This window comes from Camarhynchus parvulus, chromosome 9 (assembly GCF_901933205.1).
Source record: "Camarhynchus parvulus chromosome 9, STF_HiC, whole genome shotgun sequence".
Lineage (NCBI taxonomy): Eukaryota > Metazoa > Chordata > Aves > Passeriformes > Thraupidae > Camarhynchus > Camarhynchus parvulus.
Window position 1 is genome coordinate 6,739,882 of NC_044579.1, and position 20,788 is coordinate 6,760,669.

Here is a 20,788-nt window from a genome sequence, read left to right on the forward strand (position 1 = left end):
TGGGCTGGGGAGCCCAGAACGGATGGAATACTCCGGGTGCAGCCCCACCAGGGCAGAGTAGAGGAGGAGGATGATCTTCCTTTTGATCTGCTGGCCACGCTGTTCTTAATGCCCCCAGGATACCTCTGGCCTTCTTAGAGCACACAAGGGTACATTGCTGGCCCATGGTGAATTTATCCTGGCTGGTACAGCCCAGGTATGTGACCTGCCAGGTAGAGCCTGCCCTGGCAGAAGAAATCAGACAAGGATCAGTGGCTAGCTCCAGCATCCCTCTGTTCCTACATGTCTATCAATAGTTCCCTGAAGGCCCAGAGCTTTAAGCTTTGTGTACAAAGTCAATCCAGTTTGGGCATTTGTTACATTGCTTGTTATAATCCTCTTTGATGTAAAACTATTAAAGATACTAAACCCTTTTCAATCTCCTTAGTATTAGGAAAACATCTTTTGGATGCTCACTGATTACTTTCTAGCACTGCTGCTATCTAGTAAATGCAATAGAAACACAGGCTGCTTGGGCCAGTCAGCTGCAATGTTTATCTTTCCCTAAACATGGAAAGATTCACAGCAAAGTGTGTGTGCCTGTGCACATGTGCATCAGGTTCTGGGCATGTTTTAGTTTGGTTTTCTTTGGAGAAGGCTGGAGGGTGTTGGCTGTGAGTGTTCTGTGTAATCAGGAAGCATAACAGCGTTGTTTATTGAAATGTATGAACTGCCTTTAATCTGGCTGGTTTAAGTGTTGCTAGACAGCGTGGACATGACAACTTCAGCTCAGGCTGTGCAGTGTTTCAGGGAATTTGGGGTGATATTTAAAGCAGACTGTCTGTCTTAGTGCCTTTTGTGTGAATAAGAAAAACTCAGTTAATGGGATGTACCGTGATCATCCTTATGAACTTCTGGACAAAAGGGGTAGCAGAATTAGGGGGAAGATTCTTGTGCTGAAGGGATTGGAGGTCCAGTTTTTACCATAATTACCAGCAGAGTCCCCCTGAACATATTATCCCAGGAGTTAGAGTCTTTCAGAATGTTCTAATGATGAAGAATTAATGCAATGTAAATAGTCTGGAAAGGGATTGAAAACTGAAGAAACTGAGTTTTCTGGTTGATTTAAAATTACATAGAGTTAAATCTAAAAGTGATTTTTAAGGTGTTACTGAGTAACTAGATAATAGATGAAGTAGTTGAAAGATGCAAAGAGTACAAGAGAGGTGCTTGGAGTGTGTGTGCACAGGGATGTGGTCCCAGTTGCTGTTGCTGCTCAGAAAGGTGGTTCTGAGAGAGAGATGGGGCAGATGATTCTCTGAAACATCAGCTCAATTGTCAGCAGCAGTGGGAGATTTAAATGGAGCACCAGTAAAGCAACACTTTATATTTTGTTCTCTATCATTTATATCAAATCATATTATATTTATAAAGCAAACCTCTCTTTTGAGTAGCAAAACTGCATCTACACGCAGTATCTCCCCCTATTTCCTTCTCCAAAACCAACCAGCAAACACCATGCCCCCTCGCCCTCAGCAAACAAAACAGCTCAGGTAAATATTTGAACTCTTCATTGAGGGAGGAATCACCCCACTTTTGCCTGGTTCTGGTTCCCTCCTCAGCATCTGTTGGTCCATGCCAGAGCCTGGACTCCTGATTATACAGACCTGGCAGAGTGACTGTCATAAAACTTGTCCCTTGACAGATGTCCTGTCTCAGATTGGTTACCAGAGCATCATCTGCCACTGCAGCAAGCTGTGGCAGCTCTGTTTTGAGCAAAGTCAGGGCTAACTCAGACCATCAATTAAAAGTGTTTTGAAGTCCTCAGATGAACAGCTCTGTCAGCAGATCTGTGATTGCTGCTGGGGAGAGTATCTGTGACACTCAGCAGGTCTCAGGACACCTTGGAAAGGAAAACTTCCACTTGAAGAGTCTGGGAGAACTTGTAAACTTGCTGAGCTTTTCCTGGATAGCACCTCCCTGCTGATGGCAGAGGATGGGCTCATGGCTACAGTTTCCAAGTGTAAAGACCACTCCTAAGAGTGGCTGTACTCGATTTGCCCACAGCTTCACTTTGTTCTCCCAGGAGCAGAACCCTGTTTGCAGTAAGGATGTTTTTGTTTGGAGAGCTTTCCAAAGAGGGCTTTTACCCTGAGTGGTTAAAGTTTATATTTATGTGAGTAAGCAGAGATAGAGTATCTGTACCCGTGAATGAAAAGTTGTGATGTAGAGGAACCTAAGTATTTTCTGACAATATTTTTGCAGTTTAGCCCAGTAAAAGAGTGGATATTCCCCAGCAGCAGTAGAACTGATCAGCTGTTGCTTTTTAGCTTTGCCATGTATGCTTGAATTGAGTACACGGTGGTGAGCAGATACTTACACTAACTGATTCTTAATAGTTTGCTGGTTTGAGTAGAACTGTGAAAATTAGACTAGATTAATGCAGGCTAAGGCTGCTGTCAAACACAGTTCTGAATTTGAATTTTTATGGTTTAATTCTGCTTGTTTAACATGTGACTATCCTAGAAAGGATGAGGTCTTATCTGGTAATAGGACCAACAAAAAAATGCTTTGGAGATGTAGCAGGCAATTTGAATGTTCTTTACAAGTAGTGAATCAGCCAAATGATCCTTGTAGAAAGTTTTACTTTTCATTTTTCTGCAAAGGAAAATATTATAGCTGGAAAAAAAAATTAAAAATAAATTCTTCTGTTTTATAATTCATCTGATGAAGCTAATATTCAAAACAAATTAACTGAGTAAAACAAAAGAAATGCCTGAAAACAAATTAACTGAGTAGCTTGTAGTTTGCAAAGTGCTGCTGATGCAATTCACTGTTATTTAGAGGCAGGAAGAAATAATTTGATTTAAAGACCCAGGTCTCCCAAGTCAATATGAATTTGTCCATTGCTTTCAGCGAGAGCAGGATCAAGCCCAGATTCCTAAGATGTCTTTCTAGGGTTTCAAAATTAGTTGTAGACTTGCTAGTCAACACCCTCATTCAATTTTCACGTTTACATTCCCTTTCACACGCACACACATTCACATGCACAGGAAATCCTCTTTGGGGGTCCTGTCTGGAGTCTTTTATACCCCTATTATTAGTGCAGTCAGTTGGTAACTTGTCTAAATCTGATCTGGACACATCCACTCCTCCTCTTCCCCTCTGCTGGGTTGGTTTACATTGCAGTAGTGTCTCTCCCAGCTGCTGTTTTCAGTCAGTTCAGCAGCAGCACATTCTCACCGTCGCTCAGTGATGCCTTGTGAGGTGCAGTAAATTTACTCTACTGACCACTCACCCAAAATATCAGCGCCAGTTGAGCCTCTGCTTTGAGGTGTCTGCTCCTTTGCTATGCCTGCCCTCCCAACACAACACTGACAACCTGTGGATATTTGGTTTTGGTGGCCAAAGAGCCGAGCTGAGGCTCTCAGGAGGCACCAGAAAGGTGTTACTCCACTGGAAGGGAAACAATGTCCTGTGGAACTTGACCATCAAACTGTCACTCCTTGGAAGGATTACAGACTGGCTGGTTGTCTTGCGGCTCAGTCTCAGAACTCAGTAAAGCCTTTTCTTTTGCCTTGTACTCACAGTGCATCTTGGAAGATATCCTTGATCAAGAAATAACTTTGGATGAAGTATAGTGCTTGCAAGTTCATGCTTTTCCATGTCTTTAGTGGTAGAGTAATTTTTAATCAAATACGCTCCTTTTGCATGTAGGTTTCACCCTACTCCTCTTTCCTGTAGTTACTCTTAGTCCTCTCTAAAATTCTGCCCTAAAAACTACTTGCAGACTGCACATGATGCCCAGTGGCTTCAGGGTCAAATTCTGTCCACATTTAGTGTGGACTCCATTGCCTTCTAAAGTCACAGTCATCTGTTTTTGTTACTTCTGCCCTCATGCTTTCTTAGCCTTGCTGGCCCTTGCACAGGCACAGAAAATATAATGCAGATACAATTTCTTACCAAACTTAACAGCTATGTCTCTCAAGCCAAGATTTAAAAATTTGAGGGGTGATCTGGGTGTTTTCAGCTGACATCACTAAGGAGTCCTTCTGAGTGTCCCTAAAAGGGATTAGTTTATATGGCCACCTACTCTGTATGGAGAGATTTCAGCCTGTGACCTTAGAAGTCCATTGCACTCTTGTGTACTGGACCTGCACCCTGAGAAACTGCCTTCAGAGTGATAAGGCAGTGCCTTTTAATTCCTAGTCAGAGGGAGTAGGTGTTGGGTGGAAGTGTACCAGTTTTAGGTGGTCACCTTCAAAAGGAGAGATTTAAATCCTCATGTTTTTTCCCAGGACTGTTATGAAGCTTTGTGCATCCTTTAAAATAACAAGTGAATGCTGCCATGTTGGTGTATCAGGCAGAAAGAGTCCCATGCTGATGGGACAGTGTTTTCTGCTGGTATGAATGGCATGAAGCCTGAGCAGTAAAAAGGAAATTCCCTTCCCTGCCCATTGCACACAGGAGGCTGGTGCTCTAAGCATGTGAAGTCCTTAGATGACAACAGATGATTGCTAATAGGATCCTCTGTCTTTCATCCCTGGATCACTGGTTCAGATGCAGGTCAGGCCAGCAGCACTGAGTTTCTGCTGTTTGGCTGCTGTCTGGCTGGGGAGATGAGCTGCAGTGTCTGTCTGAATTTTGAACACAGGAAACTATATTATTGCTGTTTCTACAAGGGGTCTGCAGGTGCTTTAAGTTAATGTCTAGAGCACAAGGCAGTGAAGATCACTGGGTGTCACACAGTCCCCAGAGCCCAGTGGCCGCTGTGAGCTGGTGCCAGGTTCCCTCTGGTGGCTGAGGCACTGTGTGGCCACAGTTCATTGCCTCCAAACCTGAGCTTTTATCCTCCCTGCGGAACCTCTCTCCTAGGAGATGGTCAGTACTTTTGACTTTGTTGTGCTGGCCACCATCAAATTTCTGGCATTAAGTGAAAATCCCCTGAGATGCATTGCTGTATGCACCATCACCTTGGAGATCCTCAGTTTCCTTGTTCCACAGAACAAAAGATCTGTTAAAAACTGCAGCTGTGGAGATTAACTCCTGTATCAAGCACAGGACTGTAATACAAACTGAGAAGGAAGCCTGTAGTAAAGTGAGGGATCATTATGAAAATGGTGTGATTTGGGGAATTAGTAATGAATGAATACGTTCTCTAAAAATGTCATGCTTTCAGTGTGAGACAGTGTTCTTGCTTTTGTGTCTATGTTGAGCTGATGAGAAAGGGCTCTTTTGGTTGCTGGTGAGAAAGAGTTCATGTTGCTGAAAGTCACCGACAGCGGGTGCTGTCACCTCAGGACTGGCTGGTGCAGCAGGTGAGCCAAGAGTTGATGTTCCTCTCAAGAGCTGTTCTTTCCAGGTCAAGCTAAAATATATTTTGATACTTGTTTTATCATTTGGGTTGCTCAGTCTGTTACTGCTCTCTGGGAGCTCAGTTTTCTGAATCTGGCTTCTGTCATCCTCACCTCTGTCCCAAACATACATTTGAGATTTCAGGCATTCCCAGGGTGCAGTGGTTGCTGCCAATGCTCGTTTAGGATCGAGTGACTCATTAAGCATCTGCTTGTACTAGGAGGGAATTAAGAGCCAGCTTTGGCTACTGCTCACACATCTCTTCTTTTGGTTGAACCTTATTCTGTCAGTGACTGGTACATCAGAATACAGTGGATCCCACATGTCCAGTGGAAGAAGGATCCAGAAGATCCCATTGTTGCCTGGGCAATTCTTGCAGTTGAATCTTGCAAAATTTCTGACACATGCATGTTTTTTCACTTTTTCATTTGTCATAGGAAGAACAGAACAAGGTTTTACTCAGTCTTGTCACTATGTGATAAGTAATTAATATTTTTTCATGCAGCTAGAGAAATAGATACTAGCCATTTAATTCCCAGTATACCCTCCTGCTTTTCTATGGGTCCACATATTTCTGGGCAAACATTTTAGCTGATGTTGCTTGATCAAGGCTCGTATTTAAGAAAAGAAGTCATTCTTACACTGTAAGGAAAATGTACGCAAACACTGTGGAAGGCTAGATCTTCAAAGGAAAGCTTTAGTAGCTAATGAGTGCTTTTTAAACAGATAGTTACCCTGATTAAGGAGTGGAGTTAGCAAGAGAGGGATATTGCTGGTGTTACTGTACATGCTGTAGCTATTGGAGACTATGGATGAGACACAGGAATACTTCCAGCCATGGGCATCTTTATGGGAGGAAAGGCCACAGGTTCAAGATGGATGGGAGCCACAGCACGTTTCAGACAGGTCTGTGATCTGGAAAATATGAGGTGCTCTTTTTATTTGTCCTCTGCATTTTGGGCATGTGTAGTGCGACCTGGTCTCCATGCTTTATAGCATTTCAAGATTCTGGGTAAAAGGCACAGCAGCATGGTATCCTGATTTTGTCCAAAAGGAGCAGAATTTTGTTTGCTGCTTTGCAGAATGCAATGTCTGCAACAGCACACTGCTTGCAGAGAGGCCAAACCAAATGTATCTGTGATTGGGGATGGCATTAAGTGGAGATTTTGGTCCTCAGAACATTCTCTTGAAGGATGGTGAGATTTCAGTTTAGATCAGGGTTTCACAAATATTTCTAGCTAGAGAAACCACTGGCTGATGGCAGGCAAGCAATGTTTATAGTGGTACCCCTGTCACAGTTTTGGAACCTGGATCATGGGACAATCTCCTAACCTTGCCTATCTTGTTTTCCAGATCTGGAGATAAGCAGTGATCTCAACAGTGATGACTTTGAATATGAGGATGAAGCAAAACTTGTTATCTTTCCTGATCACTATGAAATCTCATTACCCAACATAGAAGAGCTACCAGCACTGGTCAGTGGGTGTGTGGAAGTGGTCATAGGAATTGTCTCCTGTTTCTGTTTTTGTCAAGATGGTGTCTTGTTTTCTTATGTGCAGCGCTTGTTTGGACGTAAAGATTATTCTTTACCAGCTATAATAGAGTCTCAGTCATTCAAAAAAGTGATCTTTACTTTTGTTTCTTCTGTCTCCTATGTTTTTTCCCTTATTATGGTGCCAGCTTGTCCTAGGGAAGCTCACATAGCACACGTGCTTACTCTCCTGCTAAAATAATGACGACAGTCTAAAAGATTAGATCCATATTTGAGTATATAAATAGTCCTACTGATAAGCAGTTCTGTATGTGGTTAGCAATAGGCTGAATGCCAGGTTCTGTCCAGTCACTGAGTCGTGTCAGGCCTTGACTGACATCCATTTGTCTTCCAGGTGACGATAGCTTGTGATGCACTGCTCAGTGCAAAATCACCCTACAGGAAGCAGGAACCTGACTCCTGGGAAGAAGAGCTGCAGGCATCTAAACATGCTAAAACACTTGTACAGTTAGACAATGGTGTTAGAATACCCCCCAGGTGAGGGCAACAAGGTTTGTTCACTGTAGGCTCTCTAATTCAGTCGAGGGTAGCTGAACTAAACGCAGGAACTCAACCCACGGTTCCCTTGCGTGACTCTGGGCTGGGCTGGGTGTGTGGGTTGGTTTGACCTGCCATCATGGGAGATACAGAGCTGGCTCCTGCCTTACAGACTGCTGCTGTTTCTCCCTGTTGTGTGTGGCAGTGGTTGGAAGTGCTCCAAGTGTGACCTGCGGGAGAACCTGTGGCTGAACCTGAGCGACGGCTCCGTGCTCTGCGGGAAGTGGTTCTTCGATGGCAGCGGGGGCAACGGCCACGCCGTGGAGCACTACAGGGACACAGGCTATCCCCTGGCTGTGAAGCTGGGAACCATCACTCCTGATGGAGCAGGTCAGCACGGGGCTTGTTCTGACATGAAGTACCTCCCTGTGCATGCGGCTGACTGTGTGTGTCTGTTACCAGCTGGGTTTGTGCTTCTAGTGCAAGTGTTTGAGTGTGGAAGTGTAGCATGTCTTCCCAAGAATATTTCTGGGATTCACGTTCTCTCAACCTCAGAGAAAAAAACCACAATTCTTATCATTTGCTGTGCCTGTGTTTGTGCAAAAGCAGAATGCAATATGGAGATTGTTTATCCAAAGTGATGGTGTTTTGTTTCCTTGGCCAATCAGGGCCAAGAGTGTGTGTGTGTCAGCTGACAGTCACGAGATTCAGTGCAGTGTGTGCAGGGCTGAGTGCTTGGCAGATCCAGTTTTAGATGTATAGAATAATATAGTATAATAAAGTAATTAATTAGCCTTCTGATATCCGTGGAGTCAGGTGCATTATTCTCTCTCCCTCACCAGTGTCGGAGTCGTCATTGATTTGCAATATGGAAGGAAGCTCTGTGAGTTTGTGAATGTTGATCAGGTTTAAAGGGAGTGACACGCCCTCCATTCTGAGAAAGCCCATACCTGTTTTATCTGCTCATTTTATATTTTCTATAAATATTTTTGGAGTATTTGCATAATACTAGGCTTATAACATGATAATGGTATTAGTCTGCAACAACAGACTCTGGAGAAACAATATTTTTTGGTTCTGCTACATTTCCGAGGACAAATGGTTCATTTTTTTGTGACAAAGAAACAACAGCAGGGTAATGAGCTTTTTAAATTTAAAAGTCTGTTTGTAACAGCATGCATGGGTTTTTTAATCATAGCGGAAACTCCTCTTTTTCCTTGTTGAACAAAATGTTGCTGAAATAGTCTAATGAACACTCATCTTCATGGGGCTGCTGTGATGCTAGTTTGTAAAATGTGTGATGATCTTGAGAGGGGAAAAAAGCTGTAGCTGTATCCTTGTTTGCATATTCTCCAAGTGTGATGTTCTGCAGTGTTGTTGCAGAGGGGATTATGGTGTGTGAGGATTAGATGGAATAAAAACATGAGGAGCTGAAAAAGTCATAAGCAAAGAGATCTTTTGTTGCAGCTGCGTGGAGAAGTAAAAATGGAAGAACACATAGCATGATTATATTTTGGCTTTAGTGCCTATGACTACAGAAATGAAAAATTGCTGTTTAGAGCAGCCCCTTTTTTTAACAAGCATCAGTTCAGAGCTTTTCTAAGTCCTATTCAGTTTGAGGAAAGGCAACTGTAGTCAGATTCAACCAGCTGTGCCACAAAAACACTAAGCAAAAACCATTTTTTTTCTTTCCCAGATGGAATCTTATTTCCTTGCATGAGCCTGGCCTTGGATGATTTCTCTCCAAATCTCTCATTTATTGAAGGTGTTTAGGATTTGCCCAGCTGTAGCTTTCAACTGCATCTACAAAACAAACAAGATATTCTGTAGTGGGTTTTTTTCAGAATTTTTTCTTTTCTTTCCCATCTTTAGCAGCAATACTTGTTTCCTTACGGCTTCTGTCCTTGTGCCTCCCACTGATCAGCTGCTTCCTCTCTTATGTGGCCTTTGGGATAACAAAGGACAGGCTGTCATCCTTCCCTCTGAATGAGAGGCACCAGCTGTTCTCCACAGACCTTTGTTCTTCTGGATGATGTTTACTTGGTTTCCCTATAGAAAAGTCTTCCCTCCCCCAGCCTTCCTTGTTCCTTCTCAGTAATTATTCTGTCTCTGATCTGTATTTCGGTAGTACTCATAACCCCTCGATGGGGCTGGGTGATAGATGAGCTTCAGGAAGGCTCATCTGTGGCTGATGGTGACACAAAATCTGTCTGTTTTTGCTTCCCTGGGTTAAAGGTGAAGGGGTGATGGTACAGGAGTAATAAGCACTGGTCCCTGCCCTGACATAATTTATTCCTTTTTCACAGCAGTAGGAAGGAGAAGGAGGTGGTGCCACTATTGCACTGACACTCACCTCATGTGTACACAGAGGAGAGCTCTTTGTCTTGCCCTGAGAAATCTGTGCTGTGTACACTGTGAAAGGTTCCTGAGGTGTTGGCCCCATTTTGTAGCACTCTGTCAGCAGACACATCCGGGATCAGGGCAGAGGCTGAACCAAGCTTCTCTTCCACTCTTGTACCTTGGACAGGACACACCAGGGAGTCAAAAAGGTTGTTTTCCTCAGTAGGCTGAGCACTGGGCAGGCTGTGCTGCCTGCTGCCTCTCTTGACAGTGCCACTGGATTTTATTTCCAGTCACTGTGAGGTTGCTTGTTTGGAATAGATTGGAGCATGGAGTTGGGCACTGGCAGTGGCAAACCCCTTGTGATTGGTGCTTGAAGGAGCTGGTTTGTGAATGCTGATCTTAGCAGTTGTCAGATACTTTTGGGGGGATCCTGAGCCACTTCTTTCTTTAGGGACAGTGTTACCATTGCCTGTTACCATCTAAGTAAAAAGGAGAGATGTGTGAATGGTCAGAACAGATGTAAATCTTGAGCTGTGGAAGAGAGTGAAGTCAAGTAGCATCAACGTTTTTATTTTCTTAAAATAATATTAATCATAAAGACTATTATCAGGAAAATATTATTATCAAGAAGAAGTTTTCCACCCAGGCGATGGTTGGGTACTGGAAAAATCTCCCCAGGGAACTGGTTACAGCACCAAGCCTGAGTTCAAGGTGTGTTTGGGCAACACTCTCAGGTCTGTGGTGGGATTCTTTGTGCATCCTGCACAGGGTCAGGAGTTGGACTGGATGGTACTGATGGGTCCTTCCAACTCAGCATGTTCCATGATTTTTTTCTCCGTTTAATAATATTCTGTGTTGCCTGTCTCAGATTTATCTTGGTGGGGTTTTCCCCCTTCCACTCCTCCCTTTTTCTCTTTTCTCACTCTAATGACACCAGGTTCTTGCATGTCACATTTGCTGACTTGTCTACATTCCTCATCTACCAGTCTGTGTGACAGCATTGCACACCTGTGTTTGGCAGCTCTTATCTTCTGCCTTTGATTTTTTGAAACAAGTGAATTCTGTCTTTTTCCCATGAATTTAAGCTACACAGCAGAAAGCACTGAATTAAGGCATGAGCTGGGCTTGAGCATAATGTTAGTCTCGTGCTCCACTCCTGCTGCTCTGGGCCAGTAGTCCCAGGTGATTTGCTCTCTGCAGTTGCCAGAGCAGAAGGAAAACAATATCAAAAGCTTCCACATTGCAAGCAGTCACTCAAGCTCTGTTGCTGTGTAATCTCACTCCATGAGGGGTTTGAACTTTTTGGGATCCTCTGGCTGTGCTGTGACCTCAGCAGAATGCTATGGGAACGTTGTGATGCCATGTGTGTGGATGAACAGTCATGTCTTCTGGGTGCATTTGCTACCACACAGTGGAATTCCAGCAGATGGGCAGCCAGAGCCACGCACATGCCACAAAGGTCACGGGCACCGATGTTAGTGGGGCACCTGCAGGCAGCACAGCTCAAAGCACAGCTCCCTGCTCAGAGAGGTTTTCCATAGCGCCGGTCAATGTTAAAAGTTAGTGTTTGAGTTCTTGGCTAACCTTCAGTCTATCATTTGAGTGTGGGTTTGGTACTAGCAGACCTCAAAGAGAGGTCTTTTGGGTCAAAAAGACCATTGCCTTTTGTTAAAGGGGTGGGCTGAGTCAGAGCCAGGGTCTGCAGCTGCCAGGAGAGGCTGGGGTGAGGAGCTTCCAGAAGTGATATTTGTGCTGTGAACAGCCTTCATCTGTGCTCCTGCTATCTCCTCCTGAGTTTGCTTCTCTTCCTTTCTCCTGGCTAAGCTTTCTCTGCCAGCCTAGGTCTGGTCTTATGGAGCAAGGTTGCTGTGAGAAGCTGCTGGGCATGGAGGGAACGTGCTTGAGGGAAATGCAGCGAGGTTGCACGGGGGATTTTGGTATGAGGGATTGCACACTGGATTTTGGTATGAGGAGACACCAAAGCAGTCATTGACTACAGAGGTAGGGACCTGATCAGAGAAAAGCTGGAAAGCCTGTTCAAGTCTTACCAGTGCATCTCTTACAACTTCTAGCCTTGTATGATGCCTACAGCTTTATTGTTATTTGTTCATGCACGTGAAACCTGCTCTGAACTCAGTGTCATTATAGGACTTGATGGGTAAACTCTAAAAAAGGATGTTTTTACTCTCAATTTTTTTGTTCTTCTCTTGGATTTTTTATATTTGGTTTCATATTGAAAATATCATTATTAGACATACTGCTTCCCTTCAAAATCTGGACTTTGCCCTTCCAGAATGTTTATGAGCTTTTCCTTAAGGCCATAAAGATCTGTCATAGAGAAGAGAAATCTAAATCCCCCATACAATAAAGCAAGACACCTCACTCAGAAAATCAGCCTTTCTCCCTAACCAGAAGGTTAGATTAGTCTTGGAAGTCCAATCCTCCTTATTCTAATAAAGAATTTCTCTGTTCTTCCTCCATCTCTATGTGAAAAGGGCCAAAGTGGATTTCTTAAACTGTACTAAAAATTAAAATGCTATTGCCAATAGTGAGTTGGTGTGATATACTCACTGTCTGTATCCAGTAGCTCTACAGAAATTCATAGTCTCTTGTTGTCATGTTCAAAATGTGGGCTGGCTGTTCCTTGCTTTCCCTACAAATTGCTTATTTTGGGGAGAGGAAATACTATGATCCCTAGAAGTGTTTTTAGGTTTTAATGCTGTGGAGGCATATAATTTCTTTTGAGGAAAGTGCTTGAGGTGATTGTGTTCAGATATTTGCCGAGCTGTGTGTTTGTCTGTGCACTTCTCTGCTGGCCAGAACCAAACCTGGAGAACATGAACAAGGCATTTTGGATGGGCAGCCCTGTGCTGAGAATGCAGTGCTGGTAAACAAGGAGAAGGGATCACATTTGATACTGGGGCTCACTGGTTTCTCTCTGCTTTTGCAGATGTCTATTCCTTTGATGAAGAGGAGCCGGTTTTAGATCCACATATAGCAAAACACTTGGCACACTTTGGAATTGATATGCTGCAGATGCAAGTGGTAGGAAATCCATCTTTTATTTAGCTTGTTGTTCACTTCTTTGTTCACTTGGGGGTGGGAGAGAAACAGGAGAAGAATGACACCTGTAGCTTATTTGTGATTCCTTCAGACTGTTATGACAGTATTCAGTTTTGTAAAGTTCAGCCAGCTAATTTGGGAGTTACTGTCAGAGTTCTGAGTAAATCATTGCTCTCAAATCCAGAAATTCCCTTCTGAAATAGATACCTTTAGTTTGCATTTTTCACTTTTCCTGTGTGACGTACCCTTTGTCTTAAAGATGAAAAATCTCATTCAATTAGAGAAGAATGTCTGGAATATTTAATTACAGTGAGTGAAGGAAAGCCTGTTGAATGTGTAAACAGACGCAATTCATAAGCAAAAAGAAGCTAAGCAATGGTAAATTAAAAAGTGGCTGAAAGTTATTTATGTAAATTTCAGTTTAGGTTTTGTCAATAAATAATTAGAAAATTAGAAAAATACTTTCAAGTCTAGAAAACAGCATGGTCAAAGGTGTGACATGCTAGAAAGGGACTGGGGAAAAAAGAATTCTCTGTGTGTGTCTGTATTAGTAAAGAAGTGCTTTTAATAACTTGTGTTTTAGTGGATGTTGATTCCAGTTCTCTTTAAATGGTGTAGGAAATCAGAATAAGATTTCCTTATAATTTAATATTTTTCCTTAATATTTGCTTATAAAGGCAGGTGTGGTTTTTGTGGTTGTGTTGGTTTTTTGTTTGGTTCGGTTTGTTGTTTTTTTGTTTTATTTTTTTAACCCAAGCATATAACCTAGTATCATTTCCTAGCACATGAGAATGTTAAAAAGGAAGAATCCTACTACTGGTTAAGTGTATTTCATTGTCCAAGTGGTGAGAAAATTATATTAATTTAAATGATAGAGAAGAGTTAAACTGTGTTTTCAAAAGTCTTCATGATACTAATAATGATTTTGGTGTACTAATGTCCTTGCCAGGATCACGAATAAAAAGTTTCTTTTATCCAAATAATTCTGAAAAGCCTGCTTTACTCAGGAGCCTTGAAAACCTAGTCTTAGCTGTTGCAAAGGTTTCACCTCTGGTCTTTGGTCTGTACAATTCTTTGAGAAGTGACAGAGCAGTGCCAGCAGTAAATGACACTATGGTGACCTGCACCTACAGGCTGAAGGCTGAGTCTAAAGGGGAGAAACTTCAGTGTCACAAATTATTGGCTTTTACCATTTGAAAGAAGGGAAGAGTTCTTGGATCTGCTGCTTTTCATGTGGTTTGTTACGAGCAGCTTCTACAGCAGCAGCTATTCCTGACCATTACAAATGGAACAGGAAACCTGGACAAAGGCAGTGTTTGATGCTGGGGCTGAGGTCACAGGCCTGAGAGAAGTGAAGCTCCCAGCTGGGACTGAGGTCACGACTGGGAGCACTCAGTGCCAGTGGCTGTGCTAAAGAGCTGAGGGTGTATTGGAGGAACAAACTGCTGGCTTTCTGACCCTCATCTCCCTCTACATGCAGGATTTACCTCCCCTTGCCCATTGATTTGGCTCTTCATTTCTTGGAGTATAGCTCACAAAGTTGGTGGCAGCAGCATAACTATGGCAGAATTTAAAGAGACTAAGATGAAAATCTTGTTGCTTTCAGACAGACAACGGGCTAAGAGATAATGACATAAAGCCAAGAGTCTCAGAATGGGAAGTGATTCAGGAAGCTGGTGTGAAACTCAAGCCCATGTATGGCCCAGGATACACTGGCATGAAGAACCTGGGGAATAGCTGCTACCTCAATGCTGTCATGCAAGCCATTTTCAGCATCCCAGAGTTCCAGCGAGCGTAAGTAGCTCCAAACTACCTCTTGTCACTAGCTGCTACATTCATCAATTCGTTGTTTTTCTAAGAAAAATGGTGGTTTATTTTTTGTCTCACCTGCAAACAGGTCTCTTTTAGTCAGTCCAGTGGCTGCTTGAAGGATTTAGTGCCTGTTTTGGTCTGTTCTGGAAAAGGCTGGAACACAAAACCCAATCTGCCTTCAAAATAAAAACAAACTGTCTCAGCTTCAGTGGTGGGAAATCATTTGCCACCTTGGATATTTGATGTCTGAGTCTCTGCTTTTTATATACAGATGCACATATCTCTGCTTACCTGGGCATCATCAATATGACATTAAGGGGTTTGTACTGGCCCGTGCCAGGAGTCGTTCTGTGTGATTTGTGCCAAAAACTGGCCGCAAACATGTTGATATTGATCCATGCTAGTGAAAAACACTGCACCTGTTGCATGCAGGTCTGGCTAAGGGGGAAGCTATCAGAGGCATATTTTAATTAAAATTAAAAAAAATAGTGGCAAGAATAGTGTAAATGTATTCTTCCACTGAATAATTAAGAGCGTAAAAGGACAAAAGCACAACAGAAAAATATGAAGTACTGCTGACTGATCAAAGCTGAACACGTAATTCCAAGGAGAGAAGCCTTTTTATAAAGGACAGTCCATGGTTTGAAATAAAATTCGGAGTGCCCTTTCTTTCCAAAGCAGCACCAGTGTATGTGCTGGAAGTGAAGCTTTTAGATTTTGGAAAACCTCCCAGGTTTTCATGTTAGAAATTGCCTTCTGGAGAAGAAGAGGGAGAAAACCTGTGTTTATTTTCTTTGTTAGCCATGTGGAGTACAGTCTGTGGGTTCATTAAGTGCCAGCTCTTCTACCTCCACTGTTGAAAAATATCAAAATGGACTTTATTAAAGAAGATAATTTTCCACGACATGGTCATGGGAGTTACCTTGAGGACTTAGTGTCATCAAAATAGTGGAGATCTTTGATGAGAGAGGGACCAGCACCACAGCCATACCTACCCAGCCTGTTTTTTCCTGTGCTCCAGGGCAGCCATGCTCAGAGAATGCTGCTGAGTGCTTCACTTTCCAACAGACTGGCTGGAGCAATGCTTCCCTCAATGTTATCAGAATTACTTCTCTTGTGAAACTCAATAGAAACGTTCTTTTAACATATTTTTGTCCTGATACAAACCTGAATTTACTTGATTGGTTGGGAGTAAAAAGTACACTGGTTCTCAGCTCAGCTCTGTGGTTTTGACCAACACCATCCTGCAGCTTTTGCAAGATTAAGGAATAGAATGTAAATTCCAGATGAGCAACACAGCAATATTCTTTATAGCTAGACGCTTCCAAGTAAAACCTTAATGTCCATTTCTTAATTTCTTTACTATTATTTTTGCATGACAGAAGCACTCATTGAGGGTAGATTGAATCATTAAGCTGCAATATTTGAATGTTTCTGCTTTGTTCTTGCTGCCCAGGTATGTGGGAAACCTTCCACGAATATTTGACTACTCCCCTCTTGATCCAACACAAGATTTCAATACTCAGATGTAAGTGACATTTCTCAGTTATTTACTTGGTCAGGTTAAATAGCATCTAAATGGTTTAATGGTGGAGCGAAAGAACACCTTTTCATGAGGTCAGAAGTTAGATATGGCACAGGGACATTGGAGATTTGACCACTTAGTTGCAGGTAATGATGGTTCATAAATGAGTCAAAAGCAGTAAACTTCACTTTTTTGCTTGAAGTAAGCATTTTCTGTTTTTCTCACATGTTTGTTTCCACCCCTCCACTTTCTTCCTTACAGGGCTAAACTGGGACACGGCCTCCTTTCAGGCCAATACTCTAAGCCACCCATGAAATCTGAGCTCATTGAGCAGGTGATGAAAGAAGAACACAAGGTATTTGCCTGAGTTTGTACAGCCACTGGTAACTAGGTAAAAGTGATATCCTGAGCAAAGGGAACAGGTGCTGGGCTTTGAGGAACACGTGTGGGTCCAGCATGGATGGGATGCTTAGCAAGGTGGAATGTGAAGATTACTAAGTCAGGGATAAATTAGTCAGGCACTATTTGTGCAGGGCATCAAAGCAAGCACTGGTTCTGCTGCTCCAGTGATGAGTGCAAATGTTCACACAACTTGCAACCAGTGTTTATCTTCTCTGAGGAACAACAACAACAACAACAATGTTGTGCAGAGAGTCCTGGAAGCAAAATTCTAAACCCTCTTTAAATTACTGAAAGTATAAAGAGCTAAAGAATTGTTTCCAGGGAGTGTCTGACAATACTCCACTTGATTTCGGGAGAAGGTAATGCAAGATTAAGTGGTGCTGGGGGCTTTGGAGATGGAGGGGCCCTGCAGAGCCACAGAGTAATGCATGCTTCTGCCACTGAGGGATGGTGGTGGTTGCCACAGAAAGAGATATTTTCCTCTACCTTCGTCTATCAATTATTGACATAGGAATTTCTCCTGAAATCAGAATGCCAATAAGATTTTGGACAGACAGAGCATCTGGTACAGAGTGGTTTGCATGACCTGGCAGTCACATATCTCCAAGTACTTGCTTCGTACAGTGGCAATTCGTTGTTTTGGAGAGCAAATGAATCCTGCTTGTTCCCATTAAATAAAGTTCAAGGCTAATCAACACTGGGGCAAAGGAATAGTGGGACAGATGTCAGTAAACTCCATACATTGAGTTATATGTACTGACTGACCTGCTTTCCTAAACAGGAATGTGACTGGAAGATATTGGGTTGGAAGTTCAGGGATCTGAATCCTTAGAATAAATCTGCACCTCCTTGTTTAGCTCAGCAGCCACTATTAGATGAGATATTGAGAACTCTTTAATGACAGATGGGATGAAACTCTGTCAGGTTGTAGTGGGCTTCTACTGACATTTAACAGTACTTGTGTTCATTAGTTCAGTTTAATGAAGCTGAAGTTACATGCATGAAGCATCCTTATCAAGCAGCTCAGAGCATGTATTAGAATTTGAAACAGCTTTTACAGCTTTCTTTGCTTCTTGTATTGATGATTTATTTACAGAAAAAGTCAGACATAGATATTTTCTCTATTCCTTCACTCTTGGAATACAAATCTATGTTTTTTCCGGGTTGAGGATGCTTTTTTTTTCTTTTATTTGTTTAGCATTTTAGGCCTTAGAAGTTTTCAAGTGCTTCTGCTTTGTGTCTATAATATCAATTATTCATTTAACTTTTATTCCTTTATTTTTTTTCCCCTTCTACATGCAAAGAAGTTCTCAATCTTTCTGAGCCTTTGGAATTCATCCAAAGTTTTGGGGAGTTGTTGCCTGTAAAAGCATTCATATGAGATCTGCAGTGGTCCAGCACAATCTATATTTAGCTAAACTGTTTTGCAACTCTTGATGGGGAAAGCATGCCAGGTATTCAGTAAATATTCATGGTGCTGTGGAGTTGAAATTTTTCACCACAGAAGTTTAGCCTGGAAATGGCAGCATTTTCCTTGGACCCACTTTAGGATTTAAAAGAGGATGAATGCCTAAAGGGTCATCAGCCAGGGCTTGATTTTCTGCTTTGAGTTTTAACATTTCTTCTGTGATTTTTTTCCCCCCTTTTATTGTCCTTGAGGTGAGATTGCAAGATTCAATCCTTTTTTTTGCAGACTGTCACACATGGCATGCTCCTCTTCTTCCTGCTCAAGGGGCTGAGTACAAAGTGTATGGGTGGAAGCAAGGCTTGATTCCAAACTCAGTGCATTAAACAGCATTGTACAGCAGTGTGCCACATTCCTGCTTCTGGCACAGGAAGAAGCCTGAGATGTTGCAATGAGAGCTGCTTTATGCACTTATCTCCCCAGTCCCAGTTTTGATGAAAGGCAGTTGAGGACACTGAAGCAGTACCTAACCCAGGATGCAGAGATCCCCAGAGCATCTCTCTGTCCAAGCAATACAGAGACTCTGTCTCTTGATGGGAGCCTTTAGGGATCATCTTAGCCTGATGTGGTTGGTGGTCTACTGCCAAGAATTGAAAAAGCATTTAAAAATGAGAATCTGCTTCTGATTTCAGTGGGTTTAGGAATACTGCACCCTGGTAAAACAAAGAAAAATAATTTACTCTTCCAGTGTGTATTTTATATGGCCTCCATTTCATGCTGCTTTTTCTATTTTTATATTCATATGACAGTGCAAGTGTAGTAAGGAATGAAATTGGCTGAGTTTTTAACAGCCTCTGAGAGCTCCTAAAGGTTATACTTTTGCTTGGATTGTCCAGAAAATTATTTGGTTTTATGGATGGTGAGGGCAAATCTGAGTAATAGATTCTGACCCCTTCAAAAATGTTATTTGAAAGGCATAACAGCTAGTGTTGTCTTGAGGATCTGGAATGGTTGGAGAGGTTCTTAAAGTGGTATAAAGGATTAGAAAGTCAAAACCAGGACTGTCTTGGAAGCCAGAGATTTTCTAATTTAGGGCAGTTTGCTCAGATGTAACTGAATGGCCAAAGGCAGTAAGTTGTGGTTTTTCAACATGACCAACACCTGCAAATTGCAAATTGCAAAGTCTGCTCTTAAAAACTTGCCTGGGAATGCATGCTGCACACATTAGATGTTCTCTGCTTGGTTCTGCACATCTCTCTGGAAAGGTTTTGTCCTGAGGAAAGCTGCCAGCTGGTACACCAAAGTGCTTCAATGCTCTGGCACAGGGTTCTGAAAGCAATATCAAATGTTATATAACAATGTGGGCTTTCAGCCTTTCTGAAAACTACTAACCTTTAAAAACCTCCAGTAATCTCTTTAAAATGCCAATTGCCAAAGGACAGGTAGAGTGAGTTCTGCAGGAACTAAGCTATAAAACATATTCTAAAACCCCCTCAAATCTTGTTTCAGGACCCTTCCCATATTTATTAAAATGGAAAATATGTGAAATGGAAGCTATCATTCCTCCAGTGCCAGAAATGGGCCACAGATAGATTTAGTGGAGTAACTTTGAGATATTTGGTTCATGATTGAATAACAATCCCTTTTTAAATGTTTTTTCTCTCTTTCATTTAGCCTCAACACAATGGAATATCTCCTCGAATGTTCAAGGCTTTTATAAGTAAAGGCCACCCAGAATTTTCCTCTAATAGACAACAAGATGCACAGGAATTTTTCCTACATCTTATAAATCTAGTAGAGGTGAGAAAACCTGAATTGCTGCTTCTTATTTCTTATGGTGCTTCTAATATTCTGGTTATATTAGACAATGAAGCCAAAACTGTTACATGAGTGGCTCGTATCTTAGTTATATTATTTTTAGCCTTAGATATGTAGAAGGTGGGAGTAAATTTCAATGTATTTTGTTTTAGAAACATTGGCTTCCTTAATGCTTCCTCTTCTTTACTTCAGACTCTTGCATGGCCATGAGCAGGGTCAGTGGTGCTGCTAACAAATATAAAGAGGTCAAGCTTCACTGTACAGGCTGTAAGATTCATAAACATATGTGACCCTTTAAATTGCTGTTCTTGTTTATCATATTGAAGTGTGCCAGAGAATATCAATGAATTGGGTATTATGATTATTATTGTTATTGTTCCAGGTTCATATAATTGTTGGGAGCAAATTAATTACCCTGTCCAGCTGTTTTACAAATCCCAGCTGTATGTTATTGACTCATGGGAGGAAGGATTCCCCTGCTGAAAGCAGAGTGGCTGTTTATCAGTGGAATATTTCTGTATAAAGCCTTAGTTCCACCAAGCTCCAGCTCAGTGCTGTGTGTAAAGGAATCATACTGTGAATTTTAATGCTGTCTTTCTGAAAAGGAATTTACAAATACATGCAGTTTTGATGTAAAGCATTTCTTGTCTACCCTTCCTCCCTCGTTTCCCATTTTCCCCAAGAATCAAGGCTATTTATTCATGTGTTCAGTCTCTAGATGAAGTTACTCACATTTGTATGCATAATGTTCCACATCCCTAAATGCATGTACTGATTATAGGGTGGTTAGAAGAGACTTTTCTGTTTCTTGCCTGATAACAGGCATTAACATGAACAACAAAGAGGAGGTATATTATTTGCATGACATTCCCATCTGGATAATGAACTACAAGTTGCTTGTTCTGTTTCAGTGCATATTCAGAGTGGTAGAAGCAATTCTATTTGCTGAGAGGATGCTCCATGTTATTTATCTGAGCTTTCTGTCTTTACTGTAACTTGCCACCTTCCCACCTTCTGTTCACCTTGACTCAGTCAGGATCTTGTTCTCAGGAACATG

At 42.1% G+C, this 20,788-nt stretch overlaps 1 protein-coding gene across 2 annotated transcripts in view; it reads left to right on the forward strand.

The window, feature by feature from the left end:
* The window catches only part of USP13 (ubiquitin specific peptidase 13), a 50,389-nt gene that overhangs the window by 15,900 nt on the left and 13,701 nt on the right, over positions 1-20,788 (forward strand). For both annotated transcript variants that reach the window (XM_030954706.1, XM_030954705.1), the window contains exons 4-11: positions 6,688-6,809; positions 7,221-7,363; positions 7,569-7,753; positions 12,657-12,751; positions 14,376-14,563; positions 16,038-16,109; positions 16,368-16,461; positions 19,588-19,713. In XM_030954706.1, coding sequence (XP_030810566.1) covers positions 6,688-6,809; positions 7,221-7,363; positions 7,569-7,753; positions 12,657-12,751; positions 14,376-14,563; positions 16,038-16,109; positions 16,368-16,461; positions 19,588-19,713 — 1,025 coding nt within the window. The remainder of the gene's footprint in view (positions 1-6,687; positions 6,810-7,220; positions 7,364-7,568; positions 7,754-12,656; positions 12,752-14,375; positions 14,564-16,037; positions 16,110-16,367; positions 16,462-19,587; positions 19,714-20,788) is intronic.